General features: G+C 48.7%; 1 protein-coding gene across 1 annotated transcript in view; it reads left to right on the plus strand.

Moving 5' to 3' along the window:
• Positions 1 to 22497, plus strand: part of HCK (HCK proto-oncogene, Src family tyrosine kinase) — a 62389-nt gene that overhangs the window by 38924 nt on the left and 968 nt on the right. The window contains exons 10-13 of the mRNA XM_048498589.1: positions 4372 to 4554; positions 11009 to 11085; positions 18791 to 18944; positions 22028 to 22159. Coding sequence (XP_048354546.1) covers positions 4372 to 4554; positions 11009 to 11085; positions 18791 to 18944; positions 22028 to 22159 — 546 coding nt within the window. The remainder of the gene's footprint in view (positions 1 to 4371; positions 4555 to 11008; positions 11086 to 18790; positions 18945 to 22027; positions 22160 to 22497) is intronic.

Here is a 22497-nt window from a genome sequence, read left to right on the forward strand (position 1 = left end):
CCACCACCATGGGAACCTGTTACTAAAATTTTTGGATCCCACCACTGGGTACGTTTGCTCTCTGCTTGTGGTGTGTTCTGATGGAGATTTTGCTGGCTCAGTCCGGGGGGGGGGGGGTGGATGGACCTACTTTGGAGGAGGGGGGATGGGCTCTGGGACTTTTCTGGGGCTAAGCTGGTGCGAGGTTCTCCTGAAAGGCTGTTTGTGCTTCGGGCTAGTCAACAAAGGCACAAGGGATCCTTTTAGGGCAGTGATGGTGAACCTTTTCGAGACCGAGTGCCCAAATTGCAACCTAAAACCCACTTATTTATCGCAAGGTGCCAACGCGGCAATTTAACCTGAATACTGAGGTTTTAGTTAAGAAAAAATGGTTGGCTCGAGGCGTGCGTTACTCAGGAGTAAGCTTGGTGGTAGTCGGTGGCTTTGCTTTGAAGCAACCGTGCAACTCTTCCAACGGGTGAATCACGACCCAAGGAGGGTTTATTCAGAAGCAAGCCCCATTGCCAGCAACCGAGCTTACTCCCAGGTAAAGGATCGCGCTTTAGTTCTTCGTATGAAAATCAGTGGGGTTTAACAGCGCTTAACAGGGTTACCTACACTGCTTCCCCAAAACTAGGTCTTAGGTTTAATGCTAATAATTGAGCCCAGTGTCCCAGGCCAGCCTAGATTGGGGGGGGGGGGGACTCTGTTTGCGCATGCCCACAGAGACGACTCTGAGTGCCACTTCTGGCACCCGTGCCATAGGTTCGCCACCACTGTTTTAGGGGCTGTTCCACGACCTGTTGCAGGTGGTGACATGTCCTTTGGAATACTCCCTTGGTAAAGGAGATTCCCTTCAGGATGAAAACGGACAAGAGAGTCTAGAACCTTTCCTATAAGGGGCTGCTTCTCTGCATTTTGACAGGCAGTTCTGCAAATGTTCTTCAGGGACACTGAAATCTGCCAGAACACCTAGAAACATGGGCCCTTTATTGCATGCAGGAGCAGCAGTGGCGTAGTGGCTAAGAGCAGCGGCTAAGAGCAGGTGCACTCTGATCTGGAGGAACCGGGTTTGATTCCCAGCTCTGCCGCTTGAGTTGTGGAGGCTTATCTGGGGAATTCAGATTAGCCTGTGCACTCCCACACACGCCAGCTGGGTGACCTTGGGCTAGTCACAACTTCTCGGAGCTCTCTCAGCCCCACCCACCTCACAGGGTGTTTGTTGTGAGGGGGGAGGGGCAAGGAGATTGTAAACCCCTTTGAGTCTCCTGCAGGAAAGAAAGGGGGGATATAAATCCAAACTCTTCTTCTTCTTCTTCGCACAGCTGTAGAGTCTCCCCACATTTTCCAATTTGCACGCGTGGAGGTGCCCCACTGATTCCTCTGAGCCCAACTGCCATTTTTCCTGCCCCCCCCTGTTTCTGGGTCAGGAAGTTGTGTCCCACCTTTTAATTTTTCCCCTTCCCCCTGTTTTTTTTCTTCAAGTAGTTGTAATGATCTGTCAGTTCTTCATTGCTTCCCTGGTCTGTGATGGAGGAAAGCGTGTGCACAACCAAGAATCTGACCAGAAGGGAATGTATGTTCACTGCAGGGCAGTGGTGTAGCTCCCATGGGGCGGGGAGGGGTGCCCCACCCCGGGTCCGCCATTGGGGTCACGTGGGGGCAAAAAAATCACCCCCCACGCCCCTCGCCATTTTGCCCCGGGTGACATTTCCCCCCACCCCTACATCTGTGCTGCAGGGCAGACCAAAATTGTCTTAGTTTTATTTTGCTTTCTAATGAAAGCTGAAGTTCTCAAAATGCCAATAGCATTTCTTTTATAGGGTGCTGTGTGGTTTCCGGGCTGTGTGGCCGTGTTCTAGCAGCATTCTTTCCTGACGTTTCGCCTGCATCTGTGGCTGGCCTCTTCAGAGGATCTGAATTTGGCTTCCAGTGTTGAAAAACTCTAGAGTCAAGACAGTGACTAATCAGCTCCACACAAACACAGGACAACTATAGACAACAGCAACCAAGGAAACAAAGACCAGGATACTTCTATTCAGATGCATTCACCTATTGACCTTGCTATCTTCATTGTTACTTGCTACAGACTTCTTTGTGACTCACATGCCAGGCTACTCTATTCAGATGGCCTCACCTTTTGACCTCACAGTATATATACTCCACTTGCTTTCCATTCCTACTATCAGATCCTCTGAAGATGCCAGCCACAGCTGCAGGCGAAACGTCAGGAGAGAATGCTGCTAGAACGCGGCCAGACAGCCTGGAAACCACACAACACCCCAGTGATTCCAGCCGTGAAAGCCTTCGACAATATATTTCTTTTATACTTTTGTGGACTTGTTCCCCTGGAGAAAATGGCTATTTTGGAGGGTGGAGCCGTCAGTCTTATGCCCTGCTTAGGTCCCTCCCTTTCATAGGCCCTTTCCACACACGCAGAATAATGCTCTTTCAAACCGCTTTCAATGCTCTTTGTAGCAGTGTGGAACAGCGAAATCCACTTGCAAACTGTTGTGAAACTGAATTGAAAATGCATTATTCTGCTTGTGCGGAAGAAGAAGAAGAAGAAGAGTTTGGATTTATATCCCCCCTTTCTCTCCTGCAGGAGACTCAAAGGGGCTTACAATCTCCTTGCCCTTCCCCCCTCACAACAAACACCCTGCGAGGTAGGTGGGGCTGAGAGAGCTCTGAGAAGCTGTGACTAGCCCAAGGTCACCCAGCTGGCGTGTGTGGGAGTGCACAGGCTAATCTGAATTCCCCAGAGAAGCCTCCACAGCTCAGGCGGCAGAGCTGGGAATCAAACCCGGTTCCTCCAGATTAGATACACGAGCTCTTAACCTCCTACGCCACTGCTGCTCCTGGAAGGGGCCATAGACTCCACTCCCCAAATCTGCAGGCATTTCCCAACCTGGAGTTGGCTGGCGAGAACGTGGCCCTTCCCAGCTGCGATTCTGGAGTTCTTTTTTTTAAAACATATTTTTATTGGAGATTTAAAAGGAGCGTTATACAGAGTTCTACCAAACAACTTAGAATGCCATGCACACAATATTTTCTATATTGGTCCAAAGGTCTTGAGGCTCTGTTGTTTGGGAAAAGGACGCTAAGGAAAGGGGAAGAAAGGGATAAGAGTGAGAGAATTTACGTAAAATCTTAACATCTCACAAAAGCCTAGATAAAGAAGAGACATAGGGAAGATAAGGAGGGAATCAGAGAAAGAAGAAAAAGAGAGTTTAATGCAAATTAATATTAAAAACTAAAATCCAAGAAAAATAAAAAAAAGTTAAGCTAAGCTTAACTGTTAAAAACATAAAAATCACGCCTTGCGTTTTAACCAGATAATTAATTCCAACTTGGCTTCCTGGTCTTTAAGAACATAAGAACATAAGAACTAGCCTGCTGGATCAGACCAGAGTCCATCTAGTCCAGCACTCTGCTACTCGCAGTGGCCCACCAGGTGCCTTTGGGAGCTCACATGCAGGATGTGAAAGCAATGGCCTTCTGCTACTGCTGCTGCTCCCGAGCACCTGGTCTGCTAAGGCCTTTGCAATCTGAGATCAAGGAGGATCAAGATTGGGAGCCATAGATCGACTTCTCCATAAATCTGTCCAAGCCCCTTTTAAAGCTATCCAGGTTAGTGGCCATCACCACCTCCTGTGGCAGCATATTCCAAACACCAATCACACGTTGCGTGAAGAAGTGTTTCCTTTTATTAGTCCTAATTCTTCCCCCCAGCATTTTCAATGGATGCCCCCTGGTTCTAGTATTGTGAGAAAGAGAGAAAAATTTCTCTCTGGACATTTTCTACCCCATGCATAATTTTATAGACTTCCATCCTATCCCCCCTCAGCCGTCTCCTCTCCAAACTAAAGAGCCCCAAACACTGCAGCCTCTCCTCATAAGGAAGGTGCTCCAGTCCCTCAATCATCCTCATTGCCCTTCTCTGCACTTTTTCTATCTCTTCGATATCCTTTTTGAGATGTGGCGACCAGAACTGGACACAGGACTCCAAGTGCGATCGCACCACTGCTTTATATAAGGGCATGACAATCCTTGCAGTTTTATTCTCAACTCCTTTCCCAATTATCCCCAGCATAGAGTTTGCCTTTTTCACAGCTGCCAGGCATTGAGTTGACATTCCCATGGAACTTTGCGAGATTTACATTTTTTCTTGTGTTCACCATGCTCATATTAAGTCTGTGGACTTAACCGTCCTTATACTATTGCGTCACCTTTTAAATCAGGATGACAATTGGTGTAATGCCCAGTAAGTTTGCATAAGGGTTGCTGCGGAACTTAGTTTCGGCAACCGTTTAATATATGGGTTTTAACAATACGATTTAAATAGCTAATAAGCGATTCTGTAGTTCTGACTCCTCCCGTTCTGTCATCCAGCTGTGTACAACAAGCACACAAAAGTCGCCGTGAAGACCATGAAGCCAGGGAGCATGTCTGTGGAAGCGTTCCTGGAAGAGGCCAACATCATGAAGACCCTGCAGCACGACAAGCTGGTGAAGCTGAATGCCGTCGTGACCAAAGAGGAGCCCATTTACATCATCACGGAATTTATGGAGAAAGGTCAGAATTAGGGGACGGAACCCAAGAATCTGCCACCCGAGAATCTGCTTCGTTTGGGCTTTGGGGAGGGGCGGGGGGAGAGCCAGCGTGGTGTCGTGGTTAAGAGGAGGTGCACTCTAATCTGGAGAACCGGGTTTGATTCCCCGCTCTGCCACTTGAGCTGTGGAGGCTTATCTGGTGAACCACATTAGCTTGTGCACTCCAACACGTGCCAGCTGGGTGACCTTGGGCTAGTCACAGTTCTTCAGAGTTCTCTCAGCCCCACCCACCTCACAGGGTGTTTGTTGTGTGAGGGGAAAAGGAGATTGTAAGCCCGAATCTCCTTACAAGAGAGAAAGGGGAGATATAAATCCAAACTACTCCTCCTCCTCCTCCTCCTCCTCCTCTACTACTACTACTACTACTACTACTACTACTACTACTACTACTACTACTACTACTACTACTACGAACAAGAACATAAGAACTACCCTACTGGATCAGACCAGAGTCCATCTAGTCCAGCTCTCTGCTACTCGCAGTGGCCCACCAGGTGCCTTTGGGAGCTCACATGCAGGAGGTGAACGCAATGGCCTTCTGCGGCTGCTGCTCCCGAGCACCTGGACTGTTAAGGCATTTGCAATCTGAGATCAAGGAGAATCAAGATTGGTAGCCATAGATCGACTTCTCCTCCATCAATCTGTCCAAGCCCCTTTTAAAGCTATCCAGGTTAGTGGCCATCATCACCTTCTGTGGCAGCATATTCCAAACACCAATCACACCCCAGCATTTTCAATGGATGCCCCCTGGTTCTAGTATTGTGAGAAAGAGAGAAAAATGTCTCTCTGTCAACATTTTCTACCCCGTGCATAATTTTATAGACTTCAATCATATCCCCCCTACTACTAATACTTCTACTACTGCTACTACTACTACTACTACTTCTTCTTCCTCTTCTTCTTTTTCCACCCTCACCCTTTTCACTGCATTTGTATAGACCTGGTGGCAACAGTACATGTAATTGGCTTGTAGATTGATTGATGAGGTCTTATCATATTTGTCATCTGCCTTAAGTCCCAGTGAGGACAGCAGACCATAAACACAGTGTTACTATTCTCCCAGCTGCTAAGCGCCATGCTTTCAGCCCTTTCACCTATGCTGTCAAAGCGAGGAAAGGAAATGCAGTTGCTGGCCCTCACTCAGATCTGGCTTTGAATTCTTTCACCTTGACACATGTAATTGCTTGGTTGCTGCTACCACAAAGGCAGTTCAGAGTGAGGGCAATATGTTTTGCCCTCAGTATGGCACCATTTTAGGGCAGGGGTGTCCAACTCTGGTGCTTCAGATGTTCATGGACTACAATTCCCATCAGCCCCTACTGGCCATGCCAATGGGCCATACCAGCAGGGGCTGATGGGAATTGTGATCCATGAACATCTGAAGCACCAGAGTTGGACACCCCTGATTTAGGGCATATTGGGGGTGAGGGGGAATCAGGGTTAGTCGGCAGTGGGAGACTTGCTCTCTGCTATGGGTCAGCTTGCAGGAGCCCTCAAAATGTCTCCAAAAGAGGGACTGCTCTTTGCAGCTTGTGAACAGGGCGTCTACATGCAGGGAAGGGTGGTGTTGTATTTTGATTCAACCCTTAGAACATAAGAACTAGCCTGCTGGATCAGACCAGAATCCATCTAGTCCAGCACTCTGCTACTCGCAGTGGCCCACCAGGTGCCTTTGGGAGCTCACCTGCAGGAGGTGAAAGCAAGGGCCTGCTGCTGCTGCTGCTGCTCCCGAGCACCTGGTCTGCTAAGGCATTTGCAATCTCAGATCAAGGAGGATCAAGATTGGTAGCCATAGATCGACTTCTCCATCAATCTGTCCAAACCCCTTTTAAAGCTATCCAGGTTCGTGGCCATCACCACCTCCTGTGGCAGCATATTCCAAACACCAATCACAAGTTGTGTGAAGAAGTGTTTCCTTTTATTAGTCCTAATTCTTCCCCCCAGCATTTTCAATGGATGCCCCCTGGTTCTAGTATTGTGAGAAAGAGAGAAAAATTTCTCTCTGTTAACATTTTCTACCCCATGCATAATTTTATAGACTTCAATCATATCCCCCCTCAGCCGTCTCCTCTCCAAACTAAAGAGTCCCAAACGCTGCAGCCTCTCCTCATAAGGAAGGTGCTCCAGTCCCTCAATCATCCTCGTTGCCCTTCTCTGCACTTTTTCTATCTCCTCAATATCCTTTTTGAGATGTGGTGACCAGAACTGAACACAGTACTCCAAGTGCGGTCGCACCACTGCTTTATATAAGGGCATGACAATCTTTGCAGTTTTATTATCAACTCCTTTCCTAATGATCCCCAGCATAGAGTTTGCCTTTTTCACAGCTGCCATGCGTTGAGTTGACATTTCCATGGAACTATCAACTAAGACGCCTAAATCCCTTTCCTGGTCTGTGACTGATAGCACTGACCCCTGTAGCGTGTATGTGAAGTTTGGATTTTTTGCCCCTATGTGCATCACTTTGCATTTTGCTACATTGAACTGCATTTGCCATTTCTTAGCCTTGAAAGTGTTCCTTCCCTAGATCACACCAAGTGGGACACTCTACTCTCCCCAAGTTTTAAGCAGCAATTCCTTTTACAGTGTTTGCAGATTAAGCTGGGTTCTTTTGCTGTCTTTCAAAGTGCTGCTTGGGTTTTTATTATTTTATTCAACGGCTGTGGCATTCATGTTTATAAGATGCTTTGAAGACTGTATCTGTAATGGGGAAGACCACACACAAATGCACACGATCCACTGTTGTGTTACTCCCAGAAAGCCCACAAAGAGGATTTATAGTTAAGGGCCTTCCCTCCTTCTTTGGTCTGGCCTCTGATTTCCAAAGATATACTTCCTCAATACATGGAGGTTCCGTCAACTAAAATGGCTAGTAGCTGCTGGTAGGATACTGAGTTTTGAATTTATCTACACTTTAGGTAAGCACTGAGGCTGGGAAGGTTTTTGGAAGATTTTATGGCTACCAATTTTGATCCTCTTTGATCTGAGATTGCAAATGCCTTAGCAGACCAGGTGCTCGGGAGCAGCAGCCGCAGAAGGCCATTGCGTTCACCTCCTGCATGTGAGCTCCCAAAGGCACCTGGTGGGCCACTGCGAGTAGCAGAGAGCTGGACTAGATGGACTCTGGTCTGATCCAGCTGGCTTGTTCTTATGTTCTTGTTGTAGGGATGAGCCCCGCGAACCCAGCAGAACCTCAGAAAGAGCACAGGAATGCCTGTGCCATCTGTGTCCTTCTGGGCGCACACGCTCACCTACCCCCCAGGCCCCCGTGAGTCACAGGTCATGAACTACCTGACTCACGGTCACCAGGTGTCCCAGACAAAGGGACAAAGGGGCGCTTGCCCCCAGGTATGGATTAGACCCAGACGCGAACGTTTCCTCCCGCACGTAGGCAACCCCATGATGTCATGTATCATATGATATTCTCCCGCCTCCCGGTCCTCCCCTATTGTAAACCCTAATAAAAGGTGCCAGGGACTAGCACACGGCAGAGTTGCCAGATCCACGGATCACGCTTCCTGCTGCTGGCTCTCTCCACCGGATGATATCTCCGCGTCTCGCCTCTTCCTCGCGACCCTTGCGGGCCGACTTCACTTGTGTTCTAAGAGATTTCACACAGAGCTGTGTATACCCCCTCCTAAATAACACCCATCCCCCCAAAAAGTTTAGGTTAAAATCTGGATTTCTTCAGCTGCCCTCCTTTTTTGCTCTCATTTGCATGCCTGGCTTGCGGTCCTAAGCATCCCGGTACTCCTGAGATATCTGAGCTCCTCAGGGCAAGCGCGTACAAACATATAACTCACACACGTAATTACCACACACTGGGGAAATTGCATAATGTACAGTAAGTATCCTCCCAGGAGGAAGAGGTAGCTGTTTGCGGTTGGAGCAGAGGCTGTAAGACACAGCAGAGAGTGGAAAGATAAGCAGCTCTTAGAGAGACGATCAGCCCCTGTGGGTGTGGATTATTTCTAAAAAAACTAGCCTGCCTCTCAAATAGTTTTTTTAAGCATAAGCATTTTATTGTCATTGTGCACGCACAACGAAATTTACAGCAGCATTCCTCGATGCACACAATTTCAGACTCATACCCCACCCTCACTTTCCCCTTCCTCCACCCATCCCTACACAGCCCCAAACACATCACCACGAAGCCGCAGAGTTCAGCATAGCCACAGCTCTAGAGTAGAAGCTGTCTCTAAGCCTCTTTGTCCTAGTTTTGATAGACCTGTATCGTCTGCCGGATGGTCACAGTTCAAAAAGAGAGTGTGCCGGATGAGACGGGTCTCTCAGAATATTTTGGGCTTTCTTTAGGCTTCGGGAATTATAGAGTTCTTCCAAGGAGGGGAGAGGGCAGCCGATAATCCTCTGGGCAGTAGTGATCACCCTTTGGAGCGCCTTCCTATCTGCCACTGTGCAACTGGAGAACCATACACAGATGCAGTAGGTTAGGACACTCTCTGCAGCACAGCGGTAAAAGGACACCAGGAGTTTTCCATTCAGTTGTTGTTTCCTTAAAAGTCTCAGACAGTACAGTCTTTGCTGGACCTTCTTAACCACCGCGGCAGTCTGTACGCCCCAGGTCAAGTCCTCTTTAATCATAACGCCCAGTTCTTGGGCACTCCAGACTACATTGTAGAGCAGGGGTGGGCAACCTATGGTGCTCCAGATGTTCATGGACTACAATTCCCATCAACCCCGATAGGCCCTGTTGGCAGGGGCTGGTGGGAATTGTAGTCCCTGAACATCTGGAGCACCATAGGTTGCCCACCCCTGTTGTAGAGCCTAATCAAGCAAGGGGTGCAGGGTCTTACTTATGCCTTTCATTGGAACTGCCCTCCCTTGCCAGCCATTGGCTGAACTGCTGTGATGTCACAGAAGGCTAACTAACACCCCTGCTGAATTAGACTAGTGGTCCATCCAGTCCAGAATCCTGCTTCACACAGTGATGAAGCTTATTCCTCTAGCATAAAAATATTTTCAGCATTCTGTCTGATACAGTGGCCAACCAGTTCCTCCAAAGGGCCAACAACAGGGCATAGAGGCCGAGGCCGTCATAAGAACTTCACAAGAGCCCTGCTGGATCAGACCAGTGGTCCATCTCACACAGTGGCCAACCAGTTCCTCTGGAGGTCCAGCCACAGGGGAACAAGGCTGAGGCCTTAATAAGGACATCAGAAGAACCCCACTGAATTAGATAGAGGTCCTAGTCCAGCATCCCATCTCACACAGAGGCCAACCAGTACCTCCAAAGGGCCAACAACCGGGCATAGAAGCCAAGGCCGTCATAAGAACTTCACAAGAGCCCTGCTGGATCAGACCAGTGGTCCATCTAGTCCAGCATCCTTTCTCACATGGTGGCCATCCTGGAAGACCAAAAAATAGGACACTGGTAACAAGAGGTGTGCTGCTTGTAAATACCTCCATGGCTACTAGCCATTCCTTCAAGAACTTAACCAACCCCCTTTAACATCAAAGTACAAACCCCCCACAAGCCGAGCTTGATTAGAAATTCTGGTGTTTCCTTGCTGTGACACAGAGCCAGCCAGGAAGGGGCCTGGCTTCGTCAGAGCTTCTCGGCAAATCCTGTAACCTGAAGCCACTTAACGGCAGAGCCTCTACTACGTGTGTCGCGGGTCCCATGTTCAAGGCCTGGTGTCTCTAGTTAAAAGGAACAGGTGGTTGGCAATGTGAAAGACCTCTACTGAGATTCGGGGGGTGGGGGGGGCAGCTGCCAGTCAGAGCAGACCCGTGGTGGCGAACCTTTGGCACTCCAGATGTTATGGACTACAATTCCCATCAGCCGATTGGCCATGCTGGCAGGGGCTGGTGGGAATTGTAGTCCCTAACATCTGGAGTGCCAAAGGTTCGCCACCACTGCCCTACTGCATGGCCTAGATAGGGCAGGGCGGTATATAAAACCGAATAGTTAGTTAGTTAGTTAGTTAGTTAGTTAGGTAGGTAGGTAGGTAGGTAGGTAGGTAGGTAGGTAGGTAGGTAGGTAGGTAGGTAGGTAGGTAGGTAGGTAGGTAGGTAGGTAGGTAGGTAAAACACACACACACAAACCCACACACCGCAAGACAGAACCTGCACATGCCACACAAAGGCCCTTTGTCAACAGAGAGACACAAGAAGATCCGTCAGCCAAAAGACATTTGACTCCGGGCAGCACCAAAGCCCATGGAACAGGCTCCTTCGCGAGGCTGCCTCTCAGGTTAGAACAGGGGTCTGCCACCTGCGGCTCTCCAGATGTGCATGGGCTACAATTCCCATCCGCACCTGCCCCCTGCCAATTGGCCATGCTGGCAGGGGCTGATGGGGTTTGTAGTCCACGCACATCTGGAGTGCCAAAGGTTCGCCACCACTGGAGTAGTCAATGCGTACCTGTCTCACTGGACCTTCTCTCTTCTCCACAGGTAGCTTGCTGGATTTTCTGAAAAGCGATGAAGGTCACAGTCAGCCACTTCCAAAGCTAATAGATTTCTCCGCTCAGGTAAGCAGGATCCAGGTAAGCTCCTGTTTTCAGTCCCCAAGGGGATGCCCTTTCACCATGGAGTCCAGCCCAGAAGAAAATGGGTTTATACCCTGCTTTTCTCCACCTTAAGATGTTCCCAAGTGGCGTACGGACTCCTTCTCTTCCTCTCCTGACAACAGACATCTTGTGAGGCAGGTGGGGCTGAGAGAGTTCTGAGAGAATTGTCACTGGCCCAGAGTCACCCAGCAGGCTTCATGTGGAGGAGCAGGGAAACAAACAATACTAGAACCGGGGGGCATCCATTGAAAATGCTGGGGGGAAGAATTAGGACTGGTAAAAGGAAACACTTCTTCACGCAACCTGTGATTGGGGTTTGGAATATGCTGCCACAGGAGGGGGTGATGGCCACTCACCTGGATAGCTTTCAAAGGGGCTTGGACAGATTTATGGAGGAGAAGGCGATCTATGGCTACCAATCTTGATCCTCCTTGATCTGAGATTGCAAATGCCTTAGCAGACCAGGTGCTCGGGAGCAGCAGCAGCAGAAGGCCATTGCTTTCACCTCCTGCAGGTGAGCTCCCAAAGGCACCTGGTGGGCCACTGCGAGTAGCAGAGAGCTGGACTAGATGGACTCTGGTCTGATCCAGCTGGCTTGTTCTTATGCTCTTATATTCTTTGCACAGCGGGCTCATGGGGTTTTATTTGCCTCCTTGCCAATGAAAGCGTCAGCTGCCCCGTCCCACCCATTAGAGGGTTTTTTTGCAAGCTTTTCCCCCTGCCTGGTCGCCAATCTGGGCTGAGTCAGCCGACTTTCCTGCCAAGGGATGTTTTGTTCCCAGCGAGGCTGATTTGAATGTGCAAATCGGCTGCATGCTTGAGGGAACGTGGGGGTGCGCCACTCTTTTGTCACTTGGAGGAAGCAGCCACCAGGAAGGGGTTATTTCCTTCTCCGGGGTTTCTCTGAGGAACGGTTGTTCTCGCTGCCCTGCGAAACAAGCTTCCCTTTGTCAGGAAGAGCCGGTGTTGTCGGCCCCAAATCAGCTATTCAAATGAGCGGGCGTGTTCACGGCGGCAAATATTGTTCTGCCCCGGCTCCGGCTGGACCATTCGCTTCAGGTCGTCTGTACTCGGACACCGGTGTCGTTAGCAAGAAGCAGCAGTGGCGTAGCGGTTAAGAGCAGATGCATTCTAATCTCCCCCCCCCCCCGCACACACTTTATCTTCTGTAAGGACACTCAAAGGGGCTTACAATCTCCTTTCCCTCCCCCTCCCCCTTCCACAACAAACACCCTGTGAGGTGGGTGGGGATGAGAGAGCTCCAAGAAGCTGTGACTAGCCCAAGGTCACCTAGCTGCAGTGGCGTATCTGCCTAGGGACAAGGGGTACCCCTTGTCCCCAGGAGCCACTCTTCTGGTCACGTGGGGGGCGCAAAATCAGCCCCCCCACGTGACCAGGAAGTCCTGCTGTCTTGTCATTTTCGCGTGCCTCGACCCCATCTGAGGCACGCAAGGATGACGAGACAGCAGGACTTCCTGTTGCCTCCAAGCACCCTGGACCCCGGCCTGGACTCCCCCTCCCTTCCTTTGGAGACCTTCTTTTATAAACAATGAGGCCGGGGGGTGGGGCTTCCTGCTCCCCAAGCCCCACCCCGGCCTCAGTGCTTATAACAGAAGGACTCCGAGGCCGGGACTGCAGTCTCTTCTGGCCTGCCCGGAGGGGAGGTCAGTATAGACTGCAGGCTGCCAGCTGGGAGCCCAGCCGGCAAGGGGAGTCTGGGGCAGAGGTGGGCACCCTAGACCTTGCCCACATCCATGGTGACATGGGTGGGGTCGAGGGCAGTGGCGGGCGGAGCCTGGGGGCGGGACAGAGCCTGGGGTTGTCCTGGAGACAATTTGTCTCCGGGCGCCATTTACCCCAGGTACGCCTCTGCCCAGCTGGTTTGTGCTGGGGTGTGCAGGCTAATCTAGTTCCCCAGATAAGCCTCCACAGCTCAGGCGGCAAGCGGGGAATCCAACCTGGTTCTCCAGATTAGAGTGCACCTGCTCTTCACCACTACGCCACTGCTGCTCCCACGGCCATCAACTAGTCTGAATTTCCTGTCAGACAGCGATAGGGCTGCTCGGTCCCCTGTTATGATGTTGTGGGGAAAATCCTGGATCTAGGAGTTAGGTTAGATTCGAGTTCCTCCCCTTCCGCACTGAGGTCTGTGCCTAGATGGCATGAATGACGTTATGAACAGATGCACAGAGAGACACGGACCAGCGGATACTATACAGCTGTTCATTATGCCAGGAAGCAAGCTAGAGTAAAGCGCGCATAGCCGTTACAACCCAAGAAACGCGACACTGCATCATACCATAAAAGTGAGGAATATATTCTGCCCTCGTACCAAGGTTCCTGCGTCGTTGGCATGGTGCCCAGGACAATGTGCTTATATACCCTTTAGAGTCCATTAGTAGCAATAGCTAATTCCAATTAGGAATGTCAGTTGTATATTTTCCAGACTCTGGAGGGAAGTAGGTGCGAGGGATACATACATCATCCAGGAATTATGGCTGTACCCTTCTCTGAATCTCAAAGGTCACTAAGCCCTCACTCGAGCTTTATCTCTCGGAGTAGAGAGACATTTGGAATCGAGTAATCTATATATTTAGGTTTGGAGCTGGTACGCTTAGCTCTGGATTGTCTGAAATAACACAGACAAAGGGAGGGCAGAATAGTGCTTTTTTAAAAAACAAAACAAAACCTCATACTATATTTTGCAAAGTCTTGTGAGAGAAAGAGCCAAAGATGCGATTCTAGAGGGAGACAAAAATGCATGGTCTCAATACAGTACAATCCCCCACTCCTTCACACAGTGGTGTACCTAGGCAAACTGGAGCCCTGGGCAAAACCTGAGTTTGATGCCCCCCCCCATGGGCAGCCACCCTCCCCCACCGTGACCAAACAAAAAATTTTTACCACCAGGTCGTTTCAAAGTCACCATCACATTATAGAACTTGCCCCAACTCACAAATCTGAACACAGCAGAAATATTTTTGAAAGCCTTTTCAAAATGCTTTCAAAATAGTAATAATAACCTTTATTAGGCATTGAGAAAATAAAAGAAATAAAGAAAACAAGCATTGGCAGAAAGGGGGGTGGATTTAAAAGGAAAATCTGGGGAAATGCCTAAGCTGCTCAGGGGGGTGCCTCGCTGTCAGGGTGAAATTATTTAAGATAGCGGCACCAAAATTTCCTAAGTATCTTCATGAGACCCTACTCATAGATATTTCACCCAGGTTTGGTGAAGTTTGGTTCAGGGGGTCCAAAGTTATCGACCCTCAAAGGTGTAGCCCCCATCTTCTATTAGCTCCCATTGGGAACAGTGGGGGATGAGGCACTCCCTTTGGGAGTCCATAACTTTGGACTCCCTGAAGCAAACCTCACCAAACCTGGGTGATATCATCTGGATAGTCTCCCGAAAAATCCCTAAAACTTTGGTGCTGCTAGCCTAAAAACTGCGCCATCTGCAGGCCAAAAATCCCACAGACAAACCTGCAGTTTTTGCGCCCCCCACCAGGCGGCGCCCAGGGCAACTGCCCACTTTGCCCAATGGGAGGAACACCTCTGCCTTCACATAAAGCCTGCTGGGTGACCTTGGGCCAGTCACAGTTCTCTCAGAACTCTCTCAGCCCCACCTGTCTCACAAGGTGTCTATTGTGGGGGAGGGGAGGGGAAAGGAGATTGTGAGCTCCTCTGAGTCTCCTTACAGAAAGGAAAGGCGGGGTATAAATCCAGAGGAGTCGTCTTCTCTTCTTCTTTTTATTTCCGTAAGCTCCTGCAAAGCCTTCTCAGCGGTATCTGTGATTTATTAATTCGCATTGTTTATTTATAGTCTGTCTCTCTTACTGGGATTCAAGGAAGATTATGCAGAATAAATAAACGCATTCAATGTCCAAAAGACAATGCAAGAAGATTTGACATGTGAAAATTTGGACCCAACCGGAGGTCCAGAAAGGGCGAAGCAAAGCATAAGTTTTAACGTGAACCCTTAAATGAAAGCAAAAATTACATACCGTGTTTCCCCGAAAATAAGACAGTGTCTTATATTAATTTTTGCTCCCAAAGATGTGCTATGTCTTATTTTCAGGGGATGTCTTATTTTTCTGTGTTCTGTTCGTCGGGCATGCTTCCAAACAAAAATTTGCTACGTCTTACTTTCGGGGGATGCCTTATATTTATCACTAAATTTCTCAGCAAAACCTCTACTATGTCTTATTTTCTGGGGATGTCTTATATTCGGGGAAACAGGGTAGTAGCAACCGATTAGCAGCAACAGGTAGCACAGACTAAATGCCGTGGGATAGTCTATGGTCCCTAATCCAGGGGTCCCCAATGTAGGTGACTTTTCCTGGTACCCACTACAGTATATACTCGAGTATAAGCCAACTTTTTCAGCACCTTTTTATGCTGAAAAAGCCCCCCATGGCTTATACTCGAGTATTTATGGTACGTTAGCCTCTGTGTGTGGTCCAATGACTGCTGATATCACAGTTCTTCTTTTCTCCTGCACGCCGGCAGCCTCTGTGCTGTCCGTGCCGTACTGGGCAAGAAACTGCCCGCTTTTGTGTGCTGGTACCTGGGGCATACCGCATCCCTGTCACATGCCTCAATTAATGTAATTTTATTGGTATCTATTTTTATTTTTGAAATTTACCAGTAGATGCTGCATTTCCCACCCTAGGCTTATACTTGAGTCAATAAGTTTCCCAGTTTTTTGTGGTAAAATTAGGTGCCTCAACTTATATTCGGGTCGGCTTGTACTCGAGTATATACGGTAAGTGTTTCTACAAAGCAGATAGGGCCAAGGTTTGCCAGCCACCAGGTGATTGCCAGATTCCTTGTCCGAGAAACAATGGGGGAGGTTCACCTAAAGGTCAAACGAATGCCTCACTGCACCAGACGCAGAGGTGGGATCCAGCAGGTTCTCACCAGTTCCCGAGAGTGGGTTACTAATTATTTGTGTGTGCCGAGAGGGGGCTACTCATTGGGTCTGCTTTTCCGTTAGAAATTCCATTAGGTCCAAAAATCATAAAGTCCTGTTGTTTCCTATGTGGCTGGTTAGCGAAGGTAGAAAACGGGATCATTCTCCCTGTTGGGCTGTTTTAAAAACATGTTTTAGAAATATGGTCAAGTTCCTTGTTTGAGGAAAGTCTCCTTCTTTTGATTTCTACCAACAAAATTAAATATTTGAAAGTATTAAGTATTTGACAGGCAGTCAATTAGAGGAGAAGTAGTTGTTTCTGTTGGCAGTAGACAATAGGACTTGCTAGAATGAGTTTGAATTACGGACAGAAAGATACCAGCTGGAAATTAGGAACTTTTTTTTTACAGTAAGAGTTTTTTACAGTAACAGAGAAATTATTAGTGCCCCGCCCCCGGAATGCCTGGCCACGCCCCCGTCGTGCCCCGCCCATCCCCATTGGCGCTACGCCACTGTTTGAATCCCACCGCCATGGGAACCTGTTACTAAAAATTTTGGATCCCACCACTGGGTAGGTGCACCTAAAGGTCAAACGAATGCCTCACTGCGCCAGACGTATAAAGGTATCACAACACCTTGATCTCATACAATCTCTCTAACAACTTTTTTCGATTTTTCAAGACAAGAAATAATCCAAGAAAACACAGCTAAGAAGACTGTATCAATGTTCTTCAATAAACAAAATGAATGGGATATTCTCTGTTTTTGTCTTATATTACAAAATGTATGCTGTAGGAGCCTCTTCTTTCAGTTTGCCCCCGGGGAAACCTTTGGAGGTGTAGCATATCTATGCACTTTGGAAAAGCTAAATAGAGTAAGTGTTGTGAAAGCTTAGTTTATATAACATTGCAGTCACAGAAAGGGGTCTGTTTTTGAAATACGTTCTAATTATTTTCAGAAATTGGACTTGAAGAAGGGGATCCGAAATAGCAGCCTATCTAGAGGTTATATCACCCTGCGTTATACTGAACATACACTGAGAATATATGTTTGTAGTTGATGCTGCTACAGTAGAAGCCCAGGGTTTGTAAGGGGTTTCTACTGCATCCATTTTGTTAGAGAAAAACAGAGAGTGATGCCAATAAAGACTATAAGATGGAATGGACAAAATCAGAGAATATCTGGTTAATTTTGTTTACTGGAATCCATTTATACAGTCTTCTTGGCTGTGTTTTCTTGGGCTATTAGCTAGAAAAAGAGAAAGAGAAAAAGTTGTTTGAGAGATTGTATGAGATTAAGCTTTACAGGTGTTGTTATACCTTTACCTATACCTGGTGCACTGAGGCATTTGGTGGCTTTCGCCTAGCAGATCTGCCTCCTGATCATTCCCCCAACCAAAAGGAAACAGACCAGACCAATGTGAGTGACATCTCCCCTTCTCAAACTCTGTCCTCTTCCAGTATTACTACCAAAAACTCCACATGTTTCCCAACCTGCAGCTGGCAACTCTAGCAGGGCCAGGTGGGTCTTTTGCCAGCAAGGTTTCTGATTGGCTATTGGAAATTTGATTGACTGTGCAGATTTTTTTTAAAAAAAATGTTACATTGGCAGCAGCTGCCCCCAAAGCTCAGTGATCTTCGCTGTGTGACTGAAGGTAAGCTGCAGCAGCCATTTTGTGGATGGCTCCACCTCTTCTGGCAGCCATTTTGTGGCAGCACCCACCTTGCTGAGTCAGAATTCCAAATATGCCCACAGACTCCAAAAGGTTGAGGACCCCCTACCACACTGGTGGGGAACCTTTGGCACTCCCGATGTTATGGACTACAATTCCCATCAGCCCCTGCCAGCATGGCCAATTAATTTTTCAGTTCTAATTCTAAACATTGGGGTACAATTTAGGGAAATGGGCTGCAGATAAAACAGGTAAGAAGGTTGGAACCAACGCTCTAAATGGGAGCTGGGATGCCCCAGATTTATAGTTTATCTCCAAACTACAGAGATCAGTTGCACTAGAGCAGGGGGGTCTGCAACCTGTGGCTCTCCAGATGTTCATGGACTACAATTCCCAATTGGCCATGCTGGTGTAACCTCTGCTTGTGGGTTCTGTGGGGCAGAACTTGGAATGAGTTTGGAACAACAAATTTTAAAAACAACATGGTTTACTTTCTTAACATATAACATCAACATTTAACATCACACTTCAAGGTCCTGTTCAGGTAGCATTTTCAAGTCCTTATATTTACAGTCTACTGATACTGCCAATTCTTCTTTGCAAGTGGGTTGGCTCCTGAAGACTCCAAGGGCTTGATGAACAGGATTCAACACGATGAAGGTTTCCAGGAGAACTCTCACCCATTACAACCACAAAAGAAACCCTGAAACAATAAACTCCAACATTTACAACATAGCAAAAAATAAACAACTACCTTCCCAGTAGTTCCCAACAATATTGCAGTTACCTTAACAAGGTGTTAAGGGCTTATACAACCAAGGTCCGAGTCTGGTAGCCTTGTCTCCTCCAACTACATGAGGTCTGCTGCAGCCTCTTGCTGCTTTGAGTCTCCACCCCTTTCTGGGTCAACCCATTCTGAGCATGGGGGTTACACTGGCAGGGGCTGATGGGAATTGTAGTCCATAACATCTGGAATGCCAAAGGTTCGCCACCACGGCCCTACCCTAATCCTTTACCCCAAACTTGTTTCTGAACCATTTTGCATATTGTCCTATTTTCTGCATTAAAATGTCTCTTTGCTGCAGATCGCGGAAGGCATGGCTTATATTGAGGAGAAAAACTACATCCATCGGGATCTGAGGGCGGCCAATATCCTAGTGTCTGGAATGCTGGTGTGCAAGATAGCCGATTTCGGCTTGGCCAGAGTGATCGAAGATAACGAATACACAGCCCGAGAAGGTAGGTGGCAGCGCTGATCAGAGAGTTCTTCATCCTCTGTTTTGCTTTTGTGCGGTACATAATGGATGTTAAGTTCTTTGGAAATCCTACTGGCAGGACAAGCAGGACAGCAGGTTGAGATGTCTGGCCCAGCGGTGGGATCCAAAAATTTTAGTAACAGGTTCCCTCGCCAGCCAGCCCCCCCTCAGCAAAGGGGGCAGAGGCGTACCTAGGCAAACCTGAGCCCTGGGCAAAACCTGAGTTGGATGCCCCCCCATGGGCAGCCGCCCCACCACGACCCCAAAAAATTGTTTTTGCACCAGGTCATTTCTAAATCATCATCACATTATAGAAAATGCCCCAACTCACAAATCTGAACACAGCAATGGTGAAACACACAGGTTCTTTGATAGAGACTGGTGAGATAAAAGGCACGAAAGGCTGAGAATCAATGAATTGCAGAACCTGAAAGGGATTCACCCAGTTCAGGGAGTGACATTATTAGTCGCAATTGCTATATGGAACCTTCACGTTCAAAGGCAGGATGCCTCTCGGGGAGGCGAGGGCATGGAGATGGAAAAGCGGACCCAATTAGTAACCCCCTCTCGGCACACACAAATAATTAGTAACCCACTCTCGGGAACTGGTGAGAACCTGCTGGATCCCACCTCTGGTCTGGCCTCTGTTGGGCGACCTTGGGCCAGTCACAGTTCTCTCCGAACTCTCTCAGCCCCCTCCAACCTCACAAGGTGTCTGGCGTGGGGAGGGAAAAGGGAAGAAGTTTGTAAGTCTCTTTGAGACTCCTTATGGTTGAGAAAAGTGAGGTATAAATTCACATTCTAGAGAGCTAGCATGGTGTGGTGGTTAAGAGAAGGGGAACTCTAATCTGGAGAATCAGGTTTGAGTCCCCACTCTGCCACTTGAGCTGTGGAGGCTTATCTGGTGAACTAGATTAGCTTGTGCGCTCCAACACACACCACCTGGGTGACCTTGGGCTAGCCACAGTTCTTTGGAGCTTTCTCAGCCCCACCCACCTCACAGGATGTTTGTTGTGGAGGGGGAGGGAAAGGAGCTTGTAAGCCACCTTGAGTCTCCTTACAGGAGAGAAAGGGGGGAGATAAATCCAAACTTTCCTCCTCTTCTTCTTCTTTCCTTTTGTTTCCTTGTCTTTCATTTCCTTGTGTTGCCCTGTTCGAGGACAGTTAAAGAGTACAACGTGACTACCAAGTAACAGAAACGCAAAGCACTCCCTGGCCGGTAAACCTTTGAAAAATGATCATAATAATATTGTTTCTTTTCAATTCTTATATTAATTCTTAAAGGGCTATAAGCTCTTACCAAATATTACAAACAATACCACAAGGGGCGCTGCGGGGTTTCCGGGCTGTCTGGCCGTGTTCTAGCAGCATTCTCTCCTGACGCTTCGCCTGCATCTGTGGCTGGCATCTTCAGAGGATCTGATAGTAGGAATGGAAAGCAAGTGGAGTAGATATACTGTGAGGTCAAAAGGTGAGGCCATCTGAATAGAGTAGCCTGGCATGTGAGTCACAGAGAAGTCTGTAGCATGGGAGTAACAATGAAGTTAGCAAGGTCAATATCACCACAATATTAACATGCCTTATATACACCTCTATAAATCATATACAAGCAGATAGCTGCACAACCAACTCATAAATCACTGGTGTGGTCCAAGCGCGTTCTCCTCCCTTTTCTTTTGAACGGGAGCCAACAAACGCTCATAAGTCTCCCTTCTAACCGGGAGTCCTCTTCGTAGCAGCTTGTGATCCTCTTAATGATTGAAACATAAAGGTGTTCGAGGACAGCCAAACTGTTTTGGGGCCAGGGATCACCAGTAGGTTGTTATTCACTGAGTGTCAGGCTTAGGAGCAGCAGTGGCGTAGGAGGTTAAGAGCTGGTTGATTCCCTGCTCTGCCGCCTGAGCTGTGGAGGCTTATCTGGGGAATTCAGACTAGCCTGTGCACTCCCACACACGCCAGCTGGGTGACCTTGGGCTAGTCACAGCTTCTCGGAGCTCTCTCAGCCCCACCCGCCTCACAGGGTGTTTGTTGTGAGGGGGGAAGGGCAAGGAGATTGTCAGCCCCTTTGAGTCTCCTGCAGGAGAGAAAGGGGGGATATAAATCCAAGCTCTCCTCACTCCTCCCTCCCTCCCTCCTCCCTCCTCTTTCTTTCTCTTTCTTCAGCTAGCTTTCTTTCTTTTCTTTCTTTCCTTCTCCTTCTTCTACTTCTCCTCCTCCTCCTTCTTCTTCTCCTCCTCCTCCTCCTCCTTCTCCTCCTCCTCCTTCTTCTTCTCCTTCTTCTCCTTCTTCTCCTTCTCCTCCTTCTCCTTCTTCTCCTCCTTCTCCTTCTTCTTCTTCTCCTCCTCCTTCTCCTCCTCCTCCTCCTTTCTTTCTCCTTCTCCTTCTCCTTCTTTCTCTCTCCTTCTCCTCCTCCTTCTCCCTTTCTCTCTCTTCTCCCCTTCTCCTCTTTCTCCTTCTTTCTCTTCCTTTTCTCCTCCTCCTTTCTCCTCCCTCCCTCCCTCCCTTCCTTCCTTCTCCTCTCCTCCTCCTCCTTCTTCTCCTCCTTCTCCTCCCTCCTCCCTCCTCCTCCTCCTCCTCCTTCTCTTTCTCCTCCTCCCTCCTTCTTCTTTCTCCCTCCTCCCTTCTCCTCCTTTCTCCTTCTCCTCCTCCTCCTCCTCTTCTCCCTCCTCCGCTTCTTCTTCTTCTCCTCCTTCTTCTTCTCCCCCTCCTCCTCCTCCTCCTCCTCCTCCTCCTCCTCCTCCTTCTCCTCCTCCTCCTCCTCCTTCTCCTTCTTCTCCTCCTCCTTCTTCTCCTCCTTCTCCTTCTCCTCCTCCTTCTCCTCCTGCTCCTCCTCCTCCTCCTCCTTCTTCTCCTTCTTCTCCTTCTTCTCCTCCTTCTCCTTCTCCTTCTTCTCCTTCTTCTCCTCCTTCTCCTTCTCCTTCTCCTCCTCCTCCTCCTCCTCCTCCTCCTCCTCCTCCTCTTTGGGGCTGTTTGCACCTACAACGTATTTTAGGAACCAGGATTGGTCCTTGGCTTGAAAACCAGCCTTACCCCTCTTGACGGCTCTGCTTGGATCTCTCTTGGCAGGCGCCAAGTTTCCCATCAAGTGGACAGCGCCCGAAGCCATCAACTATGGCTGCTTCACCATAAAATCTGATGTCTGGTCCTTCGGGGTCCTTCTAATGGAGATCATCACGTATGGACGGACCCCGTATCCAGGTGGGTAAAGGCTTCCCTGTGGTCTCTCCATATTTCTAGCCCTCCAGTGGAGGAAATGGGTGGGTGGGGAGATGGCTGAAGAGGATCGCACAGGTGAGCAGTAAACTCTCGTCCATCTACCTGGCTGAAGTTGCTCCCACGTAGGTGAGGCTGCAGGACGGACAGCCACCACTGTGTTGAAACCTTAGGAGCAGGTGCTCTCTAATCTGGAGAACCGGGTTTGATTCCCCGCTCTGCCACTTGAGCTGTGGAGACTTATCTGGTGAACTAGATTAGCTTGTGCGCTCCAACACATGCCAGCTGGATTGCCTTGGGCTAGTCACAGCTCTCTCAGCCCC

The sequence above is a fragment of the Sphaerodactylus townsendi genome, linkage group LG05 (genome assembly GCF_021028975.2).
Source record: "Sphaerodactylus townsendi isolate TG3544 linkage group LG05, MPM_Stown_v2.3, whole genome shotgun sequence".
NCBI lineage: Eukaryota > Metazoa > Chordata > Lepidosauria > Squamata > Sphaerodactylidae > Sphaerodactylus > Sphaerodactylus townsendi.